General features: G+C 47.5%; 3 protein-coding genes across 3 annotated transcripts in view; all 3 read right to left on the bottom strand.

Moving 5' to 3' along the window:
• Positions 1-14,407, bottom strand: part of LOC311124275 (uncharacterized protein) — a gene marked incomplete at its 5' end in the record, with an annotated part of 339,652 nt that overhangs the window by 87,361 nt on the left and 237,884 nt on the right. The window lies entirely within an intron of this gene.
• Positions 239-5,727, bottom strand: LOC311124290 (uncharacterized protein). The gene is made up of 8 exons (XM_084198458.1): positions 4,559-5,727; positions 4,191-4,404; positions 3,423-4,004; positions 3,033-3,245; positions 2,557-2,837; positions 2,097-2,359; positions 1,620-1,877; positions 239-1,441 (listed from the first exon to the last, which is right to left on the bottom strand). Exons 1-8 carry the CDS (start codon positions 5,222-5,224, stop codon positions 505-507), a joined length of 3,414 nt encoding a protein of 1,137 aa, XP_084054584.1. The 5' UTR covers positions 5,225-5,727; the 3' UTR covers positions 239-504.
• On the bottom strand, positions 8,384-13,872 carry LOC311124291 (uncharacterized protein). The gene is made up of 8 exons (XM_084198459.1): positions 12,704-13,872; positions 12,336-12,549; positions 11,568-12,149; positions 11,178-11,390; positions 10,702-10,982; positions 10,242-10,504; positions 9,765-10,022; positions 8,384-9,586 (listed from the first exon to the last, which is right to left on the bottom strand). Exons 1-8 carry the CDS (start codon positions 13,367-13,369, stop codon positions 8,650-8,652), a joined length of 3,414 nt encoding a protein of 1,137 aa, XP_084054585.1. The 5' UTR covers positions 13,370-13,872; the 3' UTR covers positions 8,384-8,649.

Raw genomic sequence — 14,407 nt, forward strand, 5'->3', positions numbered from 1 at the left:
GAAGATCAAAGCAAGAAAGTATGTATTTTCATTGGCAGAGGGCTTTCCAGGAGTGCTGATATTTAATAACAGCACTGGTAGCCTACTTAGTTACTTTGCAAGAGTTCTAGGAATAAAGTATAGGAGGTATAGGAGAAAAACAATCCAGAAGTCAAAATTTGAGAAACTTTGGTCAGTTTATTAAACCTGAAAGTATATATTTAGCAAATATATACATCTTTATTTTTTTGTTGTTTTTCTTTTTTAGAACACCATGCAATGCACAAACACAGAAATGAAAAACATAACTATATACAATACTTTACTATCTACACATTATTATACAATTTGACAAACTTTGGTCACTTTATTAAACCTGAAAGTATATATTTAACAAATATATACATCTATTTTTTTTTTATTGAATTTTTTAGAACACAGAAATGAAAAACTTAACTATATACAATACTTAACTATTTACACATAACTATTATATACAGTATTTATTTATTCATACATTTTCCTTTATTTCCCACTGGTCAACTGGTCCTTCCACTCTGCCAGGGTGAGTCCTGAGGCTGGACAGTACCACCGCCCCTTCAGCTGGGTGTGACCCCTACTTTTGTTTTTCCCCTGCCCACACTGCTTGCAAATGTACTGGTAGGTATCCCTGAACTTCTTGCGTGGAGGTTCACCCCTAGCCATCAGCTCCTCGTTCTCCTGGGCAGCTTTTTTCTGTCTCCACGTACGTTGCCTTGGCTGAACAGAGGTGCCAGGTGGTGGAGGGGCCAGGTACAGTGGATGGTCAGCAGGTGGCTGGAAGGGGGGAGGTGGCTGGAAGGGGGGAGGTGGCTGGAAGGGGAGAGGTGGCTGGAAGGGGGGAGGTGGCTGGTACGAAGGCCAGGCAGGAGATGGTGGTGGTGGCAGGTAATCCTGCTGGTACGAAGGCCAGGCAGGAGATGGTGGTGGTGGCAGGTAATCCTGCTGGTACGAGGGCCAGGCAGGAGATGGTGGTGGTGGCATGTAATCCTGCTGGTACGAGTCCCAGGCAGGAGATGGTGGTGGTGGCAGGTGACCCTGCTGGTACGAGGCCCAGGCAGGAGATGGGGGTGGTGGTGGTGGCAGGTGACCCTGCTGGTACGAGGCCCAGGCAGGAGATGGGGGTGGTGGCAGGTTACCATGCTCATACGAGGCTGAGCCAGCAGAACCAGGCCATACGTATGACCCAGGCTGGTAGTGCTGTGCCAAGGCAGAACGAACACTGTGCCGAGGGCGTATCACTGCCTCACCCTCCCGGTTCTCTGGCTCCTCAAACACCATAGCCTCATGCCCATGCTGCACAGGAGCAGCCGGAAGAGTCTGGGCTTCAGGGAGTGAGTCCTTGGCCAGTTCAAACCGTTTGGGGAGTATGGTGCCCTGCAGCAGCATGTCCCTGTCCTTCCTCTTATCCCTCCTAAGCAGCCTAAAAGACAAAAATGCATACAGTAGCTTCAGTTAGTTCTTTTATACATAGTAGCCTATCCTCCTATGTTTAGTATTTTCTAACAAGCAAGCAGTTGAAGGTTTTTCTTGCAGTTTAATAATATAATAATATAATGTCATTGTATAGGAAAGGTGCACACGTAAAAAACAAGACTCACCAAGAAGAGATTGTTGTGTTGTTTACTGGTATCAGAACCACGTTGGTCTTCTCCAGAACAACCCTGCTGTCCTCCAGCAGCTGTTTAAGATGGCTGTAGGCCACCACAATGGACTGTGGGATGGGCAGAGTTCTACTCCTTGTGTCCTTGGGCCTGTTTGGTGCTTGCTGAAACTCTTTTAAAAGTCTCAGGCAAACACATTCGCTGACCCTGTGGACTTCGGGGTCCTGGGCTGCCTGCCCGTGAGTCATGAACAGTCTGTGGGAAAGAAGGATGATATGGTCCGGACTTTAAACAAGGCTGTAAACAAAAAATAATAATAATAGCAACAACCTGTCACCTGTGAACAGCCCAATTTACCCCCCACAAACTAATATAATCACAAAATATTTTTTTCAATCCTGGTTTGACGCAGTACAGCCTTCTGATTCAATGATTTGTAATGAACCAAAATGATTAAGAATTGTGTCAAATCACCTCTCTGCCGCCTGCTGTCCAGGAGCAGAGCCACTCGGCTTCCTGGGCGCTCTCCAAGGTCCTGCCACGGTCTTCTTCCTCGCTTTCTGGCCGAACCTCAAAGGTTCCTTGTCCATAGCAGGGAGAGCCATGTAAAGATGGACTATGTCAGCCTCCTCTTTTGATGACAAGGCAGTGATGGTTCGGTTCAGGCCAACCAGGTAGGCTGCCAGGTCATCAACCGCATCCCAGCCCAAGACACCTCTGGAATCACATCGGCTATTCTGAAAAGTGAAAATCATGAAAAAAACACATGTAAATAAATGTGTAAATTTCTTTGAACTATTTGAGCAATGTTGACCTTTTTTCTCTCTCCATAAAACGTAATACTTGACGTTTTACTTGACAAACGTATGATACTTGTGGCATATCATTAGCGAACTTGTTACATATCTTGTTTTTGAGAAAGGTGTTACATTACCTGGTCTGATGTGCTGTCTTGTGTGTCGTCTTCCTCCACAATGATGTCCTCATCCAGGGATCTGGGTCCACTGTCACCCTCCAGTGTCACCTGGGCCTCCACGGCACATATTGGAGGATCAGGATCACCTACCCTAAGGTCAGCTACCTGGCACACCGTGACGTCAGGTTCACCCCCGTCGTCCTCGAGCTCCTCTGTGGGGATCTCTGGCAGCTGCTGTGGAACCAGCAGGTCGCCTCTATTGGACTGGGCCAACAGGTACTCCACAGCAATGCGCTCGCCTGTAACACATAGTGTTTAAACACATAGTTAAAGAAGAGGAAAGGACACAAACACAGACACAGACACATCTCCTACATGTAGAGCCCGATCTTCACTCCCACGTCCTCTGAGGAGGGGTGGAGGTGGCAGAGAAAAGAAAAGTGGGAGAGGAAGTAATACTCAAATGCTCAGTGCTGATCTGAGAGCTATCTCACCAGTAGGTTTTCCAGGTGGGGTGAATTCTGGAACCAGAGAACAACCAAGGACCCGCTGGCTCATGCTGTTTAGGTGAGACATCAAGCGAACATCAAATGTCCTCAGGGTTGATGCCCCCACCACAGCTACAGCTTCCTTTGCCCGGTTCATGTTCCACCTCGATACCCCCTCCAGCATGTACATTTGTGTGTGCAATGCATTGCATCGAAAGCCTAAGAAACAAAATACTCAGGTTAGGTCAACCATTATTATGAAGTCAATACATATTAACACCTATTAAATACAAAGTGACAATTACATTGTTATTTGAATAATTCAAGTGCATACTATGTCATAACACAGACTTTTTTTTAAGATCAGCATACGGCAAGTTAACATTTTGAATTTACCTGGAACAAAAGCACACTGGTGGCGGTGAAAACTCTCGAGGGAGGAGGACCCCCTCCCACACCTGAGGACGTCAAGGACTTTGCCACCCTTCTGCAGTGTCCCTGTCTTTGTGTACAACTCCACCCCTGCAGGGTCCTGGATGCACTCCAGGTGCTTCTGCTGCACCTCCCACACATGGTGCATGCTGTCAGGGTTCACTAGACGCAGCCCCGTGGTGTCAGTCAGCTCCCACATCGATTCGAGCAGCCCCGAAATCATGACCCGGATTTCCTCCACTGCACGGGTCCTCCGCCTGCAGTGCTTTGCCATTTCACCAGTGCTGATACTGGCCAAGAGCAGTGCCTCAGTGGGAGCATTTCCGCCATGGCTGCTCTTCCACTCCCCTTTCTTGGCCTCCTTAAGCCGTTGCACATCCTCCTGATCCCACTCAAAGATACAGGCGGAAAGTTTGGAGCAAAAGGTACCGTAGAGAGGGTGGTGCTCAGTAGTGAGGCCGCAGTTAAACCTTCGCATGAAGTGGAAGACGTCTAAACGGACGACAAACTTCCATGGTCGAAAGAGTCTCAGCACTGACGACACACCTGTGAAAGACAAACATTGATTATTACAGACGTGATCATCTATTTTTTGGGCAATTACATTACATTGTTAGTTTATAGATTACTATCACCATTTTTCTCTTTTTTTAACATCATAATTAACTTTAGTTAATTACATACTGTAATCTGCAATGTATATTTCATAAAGTAACAATTTCAGCATCCCACCTGACTGGCTGCAGCAGTCCCGGTCAACATAGATAGCCTCAGGCTCAGCTTGTCCAGCATTCTCATAACGTGTGACGATGCCCTGGCACAACTCTTCCAGCCCTGCACCTTCACCTGTCGTCAGAACACTGTTCAGAACCTGGCCAAGCTCGTTGCCGATGTTGGACATCCATGCAGCGGTGTCCCCTATACTGCCAGCCAGCTTCTTGGTGATCTGAAAAACAAACAAAAACAGAACGTTCTAAAAAAAACTGTACAAACTTACTAAAATTAATACTATTTCATCATTAGGATGATAAAGTAAACTATTTATATCCATTCCAATTGGTTAACATCAGAGTAAATAAAATTAATGCTAAAACCCTCACCTTCTTTGTAGAGTCCATCTTCAGAATTCTACCATAGGTAGAGGTGATCACCCCCTTCATCTCTTCCAGGTGGCTGAGGATGTCGTTGGAGTGGACCGTCTCAAACCACTGGGCAAGTGGAAGGGGCCTGAAGGGTGGAGGAGGAAGATGGACAGCTGCAGAAGAGACGAAGGTAGCCATCTTCAAATGAAGCTCACAGTCAGACAGGTAGCGGATGGTCTGACGTGCCCACTCCTCGCTGTGTGCTTCCTCTACTGCAGACTGGAGGTAGGAGGAACTGTTCCCACTGGTCCTTGGCTTCAGGAAAGTCATACACTTCCTATCCAGGGCTAGCTGTGTAGTGAGGACAGCGGGAAACAGGCTCCTATGTGCCACATCCAGTTGAGCAAGGATTTCCTGGCTCCATGGGCAGACCGGCAGCATACACTTGCTGCAACGTGGATAGTCCCCTCCCACAAGGTAGTAGCGGGTATCCACATCTATCACCTCCCTCACCTTCGGGTAGATCCCTGAGTGGTGCATTTTCCGGTCACACCGCGTGCATTTCAGAGGAATCCCCCACATCCTCATTGGTGCCCAGAGGAACATCCTCTGCCGGAAGTGCCACCCGGGCTCGGGAGGAGACGGTTTGTGCTGCAGTGGTGGATGAAACCAGCACGCCTCCATTTTCTGCCTCAGCTGACCTGTAGGCTCATAGAGGACCTTGGCAATCCACACCCGATCTGCTGGCTGTATAACCTTTTTGAATTGATTGGGGAGAAAAGCTTCCCAATCAATGGAAGCTGGCCTAAGTGGAGTTTGAGGAGTGTGGCGTGGCGTGCTGGAGCAACCTGTTGGAGGAGGGAGCAGAGATGTAGTTGTCGGCGGAGATGGTGTGGGCTGTAGAGATGGTGTGGCCGTTAGCCGTGGAGATGGTGTGGGCCGCGGAGATGGTGTGGGCCCTGGAGATGGTGTGGGCCGCGGAGTTGGTGTGGGCCGCGGAGATGGTGTGGCCGTTAGCCGCGGAGATGGTGTTGGCCGTGGGGATGGTGTGGTGGAGCTACCTGTTGAAGTTGGCGATGGAGGTTGAGCCAACCAGGATAAATAATGGAACTGTTCTATATGCTCCAACAGGCCAACAGAACCTTGGACCTTGGCCCCACAGGTGTCACATGTCTCCTCTACATGGCGGTCAGAAAGGTGCATGGAGAATTTTTCTGCCTTCACAACCTGATTGCACTGACAGCACTTTACTGTTCTGTCTGCACTGGTGCCTCCGCCTGCCTGCCTTGAGCCTCCACCTGCCTCATAGGAGCCTCCGCCTGCCTGCCTTGAGCCTCCACCTGCCTCATAGGAGCCTTCTCTTGCCTGCCTGGAGCCTCCACCTGCCTCATAGGAGCCTCCACCTGCCTCATAGGAGCCTCCACCTGCCTCTGATGCATCTGACTGAAGGGGGGAGGCAGGATTTCAAGTACAAAAGAGGCTCATGCTACTTGTAATAAATAATTTCACCAATGATCCTACACTGTTAGTTTTCTCCAAATTTGTGCACATAGGGTATGATCCATCAAATAATCGACTTCATGCTACAGCAACTTATCATCACTTAAATGAAATAAATCATCATATAACCTACCTTATGGAACCCACAAGAGCATTTTAGGTGTCTCCCGAACAGATCCACCTTACTCTTGCTCTGCAGCGGGCAAGCATCTATACACTCCAGGGCTCTTTTCCATTTCTTACCACCGGGCCTTTTGCCTGTGGAAAACTGGTAGCTGCCCTGGGCATACTTTTGGCAGATGTCTCTCCAGTATGAGTCTGGCTTCCCCGTCTTGGTCATATCTGCAAACATGAGCTAAGTTAGACTAAACGACCAAGTTCTCTGTTGTGATTACATTCTCAATCAATTTAGCATAGATGTACAGTCGTGATAGTTTGCTCTGGCTATGGTACAGTAATACCAGGTCCATACCATTTTATAAAATTAATACTTCCATAGAATAATATGCTTGTACTCCAACACGTCAACTTAATTTTGTTATCTTAACAACCTGGTCAAAGTATCATCAATGTAGTCATATTTTGTACTTCTGAGGTCAAATTAAAGTCAGCGGAAAAGTTGCATCTCACAGAGGGGACTGTACTATGGGGGGCAGCGAGTCTACATCGACAATTTAAATACCAGGACCGACATAAAAACATGTACATTCAAATCGTACGTCCATGGAATAATTTGCCTGTACATATCGATATTATTTTTTTTGTTACGCTGACAAAGACCAAGTAACTACTCAATTTAGCATTGATGTATCTACTGTCTACTGTACGCGTACTGTACCACTACGTTCAGCGGATAAGTTACAGACAATAAGAATACGTTTATCGAGACAGTTAGTCTACATCGGTCAATCAACATAATTCAGAAATACATGTCGCTTATACATATAATTTGCATTTACATACCTATTTTTCTGTTGTTCTTTTCTTTTGTACGTCTTAAAAAAAGTTCTGTGCAGTACTGGCTCTTTCACTCAGCGCGCTGATTTGTAGTCTTCTGCAGTTTTACGTCACGTCAAAATGGGGCAAAAGGGTCACGTGACCCCTAGACCCACCTCTGTTCAGAATGGTTCGAAATGTGTTCGGAATTGTTCAGAATGGTTCGAAATGTGTTCGGAATTGTTCAGAATGGTTCGAAATGTGTTCGGAATTGTTCAGAATGGTTCGAAATGTGTTCGGAATTGTTCAGAATGGTTCGAAATGTGTTCGGAATTAGCAGTTGTTCAGAATATTTTCCTAATGTGGTTCGGATATTGTTAGGATGTATTTGCAGTCCAATTCTTGGCGGGTACGGCCAAAAATGGGGCAAAAGGGACTGCTAGGGGGGGGGGAGAAGGAAAAAGAGGGGGGGGGAGGGGGGGAAAGAGAAAAAACGGAAAGAGAAAAGGAGAAAAACAAACAATTTGTCATGTTTTTTTCTCCACTCACAACGCCTTTAAAGTTATTTTCACACGCATGTGCGCTTATTTTTATCACTTTTATCGACAACATTGACACTTTGTCTCCTGCAGGATTCGATCCGACGACGCTGTGCACCGTGGCAGCATGCACCAATACCATGCATTAACATAATTTTTCTTTCGTATAACGTGTATATTGCTTGTATTAAGTGAGTTGTGTGAATATTGCATGTATTGTTTAAAAGCAGCCAGAACCAAAATCATTGTGTGTGTGTTAACATACTTGGCCAATAAATCTGATTTTGATGTAATTAAAGTGCTATGTGTCATTCATCCTGATTAGGGGGTTAGTTGTCCCAGATATATATATATATATTTAGCAACTGTCCCAGACTGCGGGGGACCAGAAGTGGGTGAACAACCTGAACTTGTTCTTCAACAGGTTTGATCAGCCCCTACCCCGGCTGCTGCACACCTCAGGTGCACCCCCAGAACACTGCCCTACCCCCATCTCCACAGCACTCAGGTCACAGACCCCCACCGCTTTGGCTTCTCCTGCCCCATCCCTTTCATCTCACCTCTTACCCTCAGCTCCACCCCCTCTCAACACCCCCTACAACATCAAACACTGGTGAGAAAAGAGGTCAGGAAGATCAAAGCAAGAAAGTATGTATTTTCATTGGCAGAGGGCTTTCCAGGAGTGCTGATATTTAATAACAGCACTGGTAGCCTACTTAGTTACTTTGCAAGAGTTCTAGGAATAAAGTATAGGAGGTATAGGAGAAAAACAATCCAGAAGTCAAAATTTGAGAAACTTTGGTCAGTTTATTAAACCTGAAAGTATATATTTAGCAAATATATACATCTTTATTTTTTTGTTGTTTTTCTTTTTTAGAACACCATGCAATGCACAAACACAGAAATGAAAAACATAACTATATACAATACTTTACTATCTACACATTATTATACAATTTGACAAACTTTGGTCACTTTATTAAACCTGAAAGTATATATTTAACAAATATATACATCTATTTTTTTTTTATTGAATTTTTTAGAACACAGAAATGAAAAACTTAACTATATACAATACTTAACTATTTACACATAACTATTATATACAGTATTTATTTATTCATACATTTTCCTTTATTTCCCACTGGTCAACTGGTCCTTCCACTCTGCCAGGGTGAGTCCTGAGGCTGGACAGTACCACCGCCCCTTCAGCTGGGTGTGACCCCTACTTTTGTTTTTCCCCTGCCCACACTGCTTGCAAATGTACTGGTAGGTATCCCTGAACTTCTTGCGTGGAGGTTCACCCCTAGCCATCAGCTCCTCGTTCTCCTGGGCAGCTTTTTTCTGTCTCCACGTACGTTGCCTTGGCTGAACAGAGGTGCCAGGTGGTGGAGGGGCCAGGTACAGTGGATGGTCAGCAGGTGGCTGGAAGGGGGGAGGTGGCTGGAAGGGGGGAGGTGGCTGGAAGGGGAGAGGTGGCTGGAAGGGGGGAGGTGGCTGGTACGAAGGCCAGGCAGGAGATGGTGGTGGTGGCAGGTAATCCTGCTGGTACGAAGGCCAGGCAGGAGATGGTGGTGGTGGCAGGTAATCCTGCTGGTACGAGGGCCAGGCAGGAGATGGTGGTGGTGGCATGTAATCCTGCTGGTACGAGTCCCAGGCAGGAGATGGTGGTGGTGGCAGGTGACCCTGCTGGTACGAGGCCCAGGCAGGAGATGGGGGTGGTGGTGGTGGCAGGTGACCCTGCTGGTACGAGGCCCAGGCAGGAGATGGGGGTGGTGGCAGGTTACCATGCTCATACGAGGCTGAGCCAGCAGAACCAGGCCATACGTATGACCCAGGCTGGTAGTGCTGTGCCAAGGCAGAACGAACACTGTGCCGAGGGCGTATCACTGCCTCACCCTCCCGGTTCTCTGGCTCCTCAAACACCATAGCCTCATGCCCATGCTGCACAGGAGCAGCCGGAAGAGTCTGGGCTTCAGGGAGTGAGTCCTTGGCCAGTTCAAACCGTTTGGGGAGTATGGTGCCCTGCAGCAGCATGTCCCTGTCCTTCCTCTTATCCCTCCTAAGCAGCCTAAAAGACAAAAATGCATACAGTAGCTTCAGTTAGTTCTTTTATACATAGTAGCCTATCCTCCTATGTTTAGTATTTTCTAACAAGCAAGCAGTTGAAGGTTTTTCTTGCAGTTTAATAATATAATAATATAATGTCATTGTATAGGAAAGGTGCACACGTAAAAAACAAGACTCACCAAGAAGAGATTGTTGTGTTGTTTACTGGTATCAGAACCACGTTGGTCTTCTCCAGAACAACCCTGCTGTCCTCCAGCAGCTGTTTAAGATGGCTGTAGGCCACCACAATGGACTGTGGGATGGGCAGAGTTCTACTCCTTGTGTCCTTGGGCCTGTTTGGTGCTTGCTGAAACTCTTTTAAAAGTCTCAGGCAAACACATTCGCTGACCCTGTGGACTTCGGGGTCCTGGGCTGCCTGCCCGTGAGTCATGAACAGTCTGTGGGAAAGAAGGATGATATGGTCCGGACTTTAAACAAGGCTGTAAACAAAAAATAATAATAATAGCAACAACCTGTCACCTGTGAACAGCCCAATTTACCCCCCACAAACTAATATAATCACAAAATATTTTTTTCAATCCTGGTTTGACGCAGTACAGCCTTCTGATTCAATGATTTGTAATGAACCAAAATGATTAAGAATTGTGTCAAATCACCTCTCTGCCGCCTGCTGTCCAGGAGCAGAGCCACTCGGCTTCCTGGGCGCTCTCCAAGGTCCTGCCACGGTCTTCTTCCTCGCTTTCTGGCCGAACCTCAAAGGTTCCTTGTCCATAGCAGGGAGAGCCATGTAAAGATGGACTATGTCAGCCTCCTCTTTTGATGACAAGGCAGTGATGGTTCGGTTCAGGCCAACCAGGTAGGCTGCCAGGTCATCAACCGCATCCCAGCCCAAGACACCTCTGGAATCACATCGGCTATTCTGAAAAGTGAAAATCATGAAAAAAACACATGTAAATAAATGTGTAAATTTCTTTGAACTATTTGAGCAATGTTGACCTTTTTTCTCTCTCCATAAAACGTAATACTTGACGTTTTACTTGACAAACGTATGATACTTGTGGCATATCATTAGCGAACTTGTTACATATCTTGTTTTTGAGAAAGGTGTTACATTACCTGGTCTGATGTGCTGTCTTGTGTGTCGTCTTCCTCCACAATGATGTCCTCATCCAGGGATCTGGGTCCACTGTCACCCTCCAGTGTCACCTGGGCCTCCACGGCACATATTGGAGGATCAGGATCACCTACCCTAAGGTCAGCTACCTGGCACACCGTGACGTCAGGTTCACCCCCGTCGTCCTCGAGCTCCTCTGTGGGGATCTCTGGCAGCTGCTGTGGAACCAGCAGGTCGCCTCTATTGGACTGGGCCAACAGGTACTCCACAGCAATGCGCTCGCCTGTAACACATAGTGTTTAAACACATAGTTAAAGAAGAGGAAAGGACACAAACACAGACACAGACACATCTCCTACATGTAGAGCCCGATCTTCACTCCCACGTCCTCTGAGGAGGGGTGGAGGTGGCAGAGAAAAGAAAAGTGGGAGAGGAAGTAATACTCAAATGCTCAGTGCTGATCTGAGAGCTATCTCACCAGTAGGTTTTCCAGGTGGGGTGAATTCTGGAACCAGAGAACAACCAAGGACCCGCTGGCTCATGCTGTTTAGGTGAGACATCAAGCGAACATCAAATGTCCTCAGGGTTGATGCCCCCACCACAGCTACAGCTTCCTTTGCCCGGTTCATGTTCCACCTCGATACCCCCTCCAGCATGTACATTTGTGTGTGCAATGCATTGCATCGAAAGCCTAAGAAACAAAATACTCAGGTTAGGTCAACCATTATTATGAAGTCAATACATATTAACACCTATTAAATACAAAGTGACAATTACATTGTTATTTGAATAATTCAAGTGCATACTATGTCATAACACAGACTTTTTTTTAAGATCAGCATACGGCAAGTTAACATTTTGAATTTACCTGGAACAAAAGCACACTGGTGGCGGTGAAAACTCTCGAGGGAGGAGGACCCCCTCCCACACCTGAGGACGTCAAGGACTTTGCCACCCTTCTGCAGTGTCCCTGTCTTTGTGTACAACTCCACCCCTGCAGGGTCCTGGATGCACTCCAGGTGCTTCTGCTGCACCTCCCACACATGGTGCATGCTGTCAGGGTTCACTAGACGCAGCCCCGTGGTGTCAGTCAGCTCCCACATCGATTCGAGCAGCCCCGAAATCATGACCCGGATTTCCTCCACTGCACGGGTCCTCCGCCTGCAGTGCTTTGCCATTTCACCAGTGCTGATACTGGCCAAGAGCAGTGCCTCAGTGGGAGCATTTCCGCCATGGCTGCTCTTCCACTCCCCTTTCTTGGCCTCCTTAAGCCGTTGCACATCCTCCTGATCCCACTCAAAGATACAGGCGGAAAGTTTGGAGCAAAAGGTACCGTAGAGAGGGTGGTGCTCAGTAGTGAGGCCGCAGTTAAACCTTCGCATGAAGTGGAAGACGTCTAAACGGACGACAAACTTCCATGGTCGAAAGAGTCTCAGCACTGACGACACACCTGTGAAAGACAAACATTGATTATTACAGACGTGATCATCTATTTTTTGGGCAATTACATTACATTGTTAGTTTATAGATTACTATCACCATTTTTCTCTTTTTTTAACATCATAATTAACTTTAGTTAATTACATACTGTAATCTGCAATGTATATTTCATAAAGTAACAATTTCAGCATCCCACCTGACTGGCTGCAGCAGTCCCGGTCAACATAGATAGCCTCAGGCTCAGCTTGTCCAGCATTCTCATAACGTGTGACGATGCCCTGGCACAACTCTTCCAGCCCTGCACCTTCACCTGTCGTCAGAACACTGTTCAGAACCTGGCCAAGCTCGTTGCCGATGTTGGACATCCATGCAGCGGTGTCCCCTATACTGCCAGCCAGCTTCTTGGTGATCTGAAAAACAAACAAAAACAGAACGTTCTAAAAAAAACTGTACAAACTTACTAAAATTAATACTATTTCATCATTAGGATGATAAAGTAAACTATTTATATCCATTCCAATTGGTTAACATCAGAGTAAATAAAATTAATGCTAAAACCCTCACCTTCTTTGTAGAGTCCATCTTCAGAATTCTACCATAGGTAGAGGTGATCACCCCCTTCATCTCTTCCAGGTGGCTGAGGATGTCGTTGGAGTGGACCGTCTCAAACCACTGGGCAAGTGGAAGGGGCCTGAAGGGTGGAGGAGGAAGATGGACAGCTGCAGAAGAGACGAAGGTAGCCATCTTCAAATGAAGCTCACAGTCAGACAGGTAGCGGATGGTCTGACGTGCCCACTCCTCGCTGTGTGCTTCCTCTACTGCAGACTGGAGGTAGGAGGAACTGTTCCCACTGGTCCTTGGCTTCAGGAAAGTCATACACTTCCTATCCAGGGCTAGCTGTGTAGTGAGGACAGCGGGAAACAGGCTCCTATGTGCCACATCCAGTTGAGCAAGGATTTCCTGGCTCCATGGGCAGACCGGCAGCATACACTTGCTGCAACGTGGATAGTCCCCTCCCACAAGGTAGTAGCGGGTATCCACATCTATCACCTCCCTCACCTTCGGGTAGATCCCTGAGTGGTGCATTTTCCGGTCACACCGCGTGCATTTCAGAGGAATCCCCCACATCCTCATTGGTGCCCAGAGGAACATCCTCTGCCGGAAGTGCCACCCGGGCTCGGGAGGAGACGGTTTGTGCTGCAGTGGTGGATGAAACCAGCACGCCTCCATTTTCTGCCTCAGCTGACCTGTAGGCTCATAGAGGACCTTGGCAATCCACACCCGATCTGCTGGCTGTATAACCTTTTTGAATTGATTGGGGAGAAAAGCTTCCCAATCAATGGAAGCTGGCCTAAGTGGAGTTTGAGGAGTGTGGCGTGGCGTGCTGGAGCAACCTGTTGGAGGAGGGAGCAGAGATGTAGTTGTCGGCGGAGATGGTGTGGGCTGTAGAGATGGTGTGGCCGTTAGCCGTGGAGATGGTGTGGGCCGCGGAGATGGTGTGGGCCCTGGAGATGGTGTGGGCCGCGGAGTTGGTGTGGGCCGCGGAGATGGTGTGGCCGTTAGCCGCGGAGATGGTGTTGGCCGTGGGGATGGTGTGGTGGAGCTACCTGTTGAAGTTGGCGATGGAGGTTGAGCCAACCAGGATAAATAATGGAACTGTTCTATATGCTCCAACAGGCCAACAGAACCTTGGACCTTGGCCCCACAGGTGTCACATGTCTCCTCTACATGGCGGTCAGAAAGGTGCATGGAGAATTTTTCTGCCTTCACAACCTGATTGCACTGACAGCACTTTACTGTTCTGTCTGCACTGGTGCCTCCGCCTGCCTGCCTTGAGCCTCCACCTGCCTCATAGGAGCCTCCGCCTGCCTGCCTTGAGCCTCCACCTGCCTCATAGGAGCCTTCTCTTGCCTGCCTGGAGCCTCCACCTGCCTCATAGGAGCCTCCACCTGCCTCATAGGAGCCTCCACCTGCCTCTGATGCATCTGACTGAAGGGGGGAGGCAGGATTTCAAGTACAAAAGAGGCTCATGCTACTTGTAATAAATAATTTCACCAATGATCCTACACTGTTAGTTTTCTCCAAATTTGTGCACATAGGGTATGATCCATCAAATAATCGACTTCATGCTACAGCAACTTATCATCACTTAAATGAAATAAATCATCATATAACCTACCTTATGGAACCCACAAGAGCATTTTAGGTGTCTCCCGAACAGATCCACCTTACTCTTGCTCTGCAGCGGGCAAGCATCTATACACTCCA

This window comes from Coregonus lavaretus, assembly GCF_964263955.1.
Source record: "Coregonus lavaretus genome assembly, contig: HAP1_SCAFFOLD_69, whole genome shotgun sequence".
Classification (NCBI taxonomy): Eukaryota; Metazoa; Chordata; class Actinopteri; order Salmoniformes; family Salmonidae; genus Coregonus; species Coregonus lavaretus.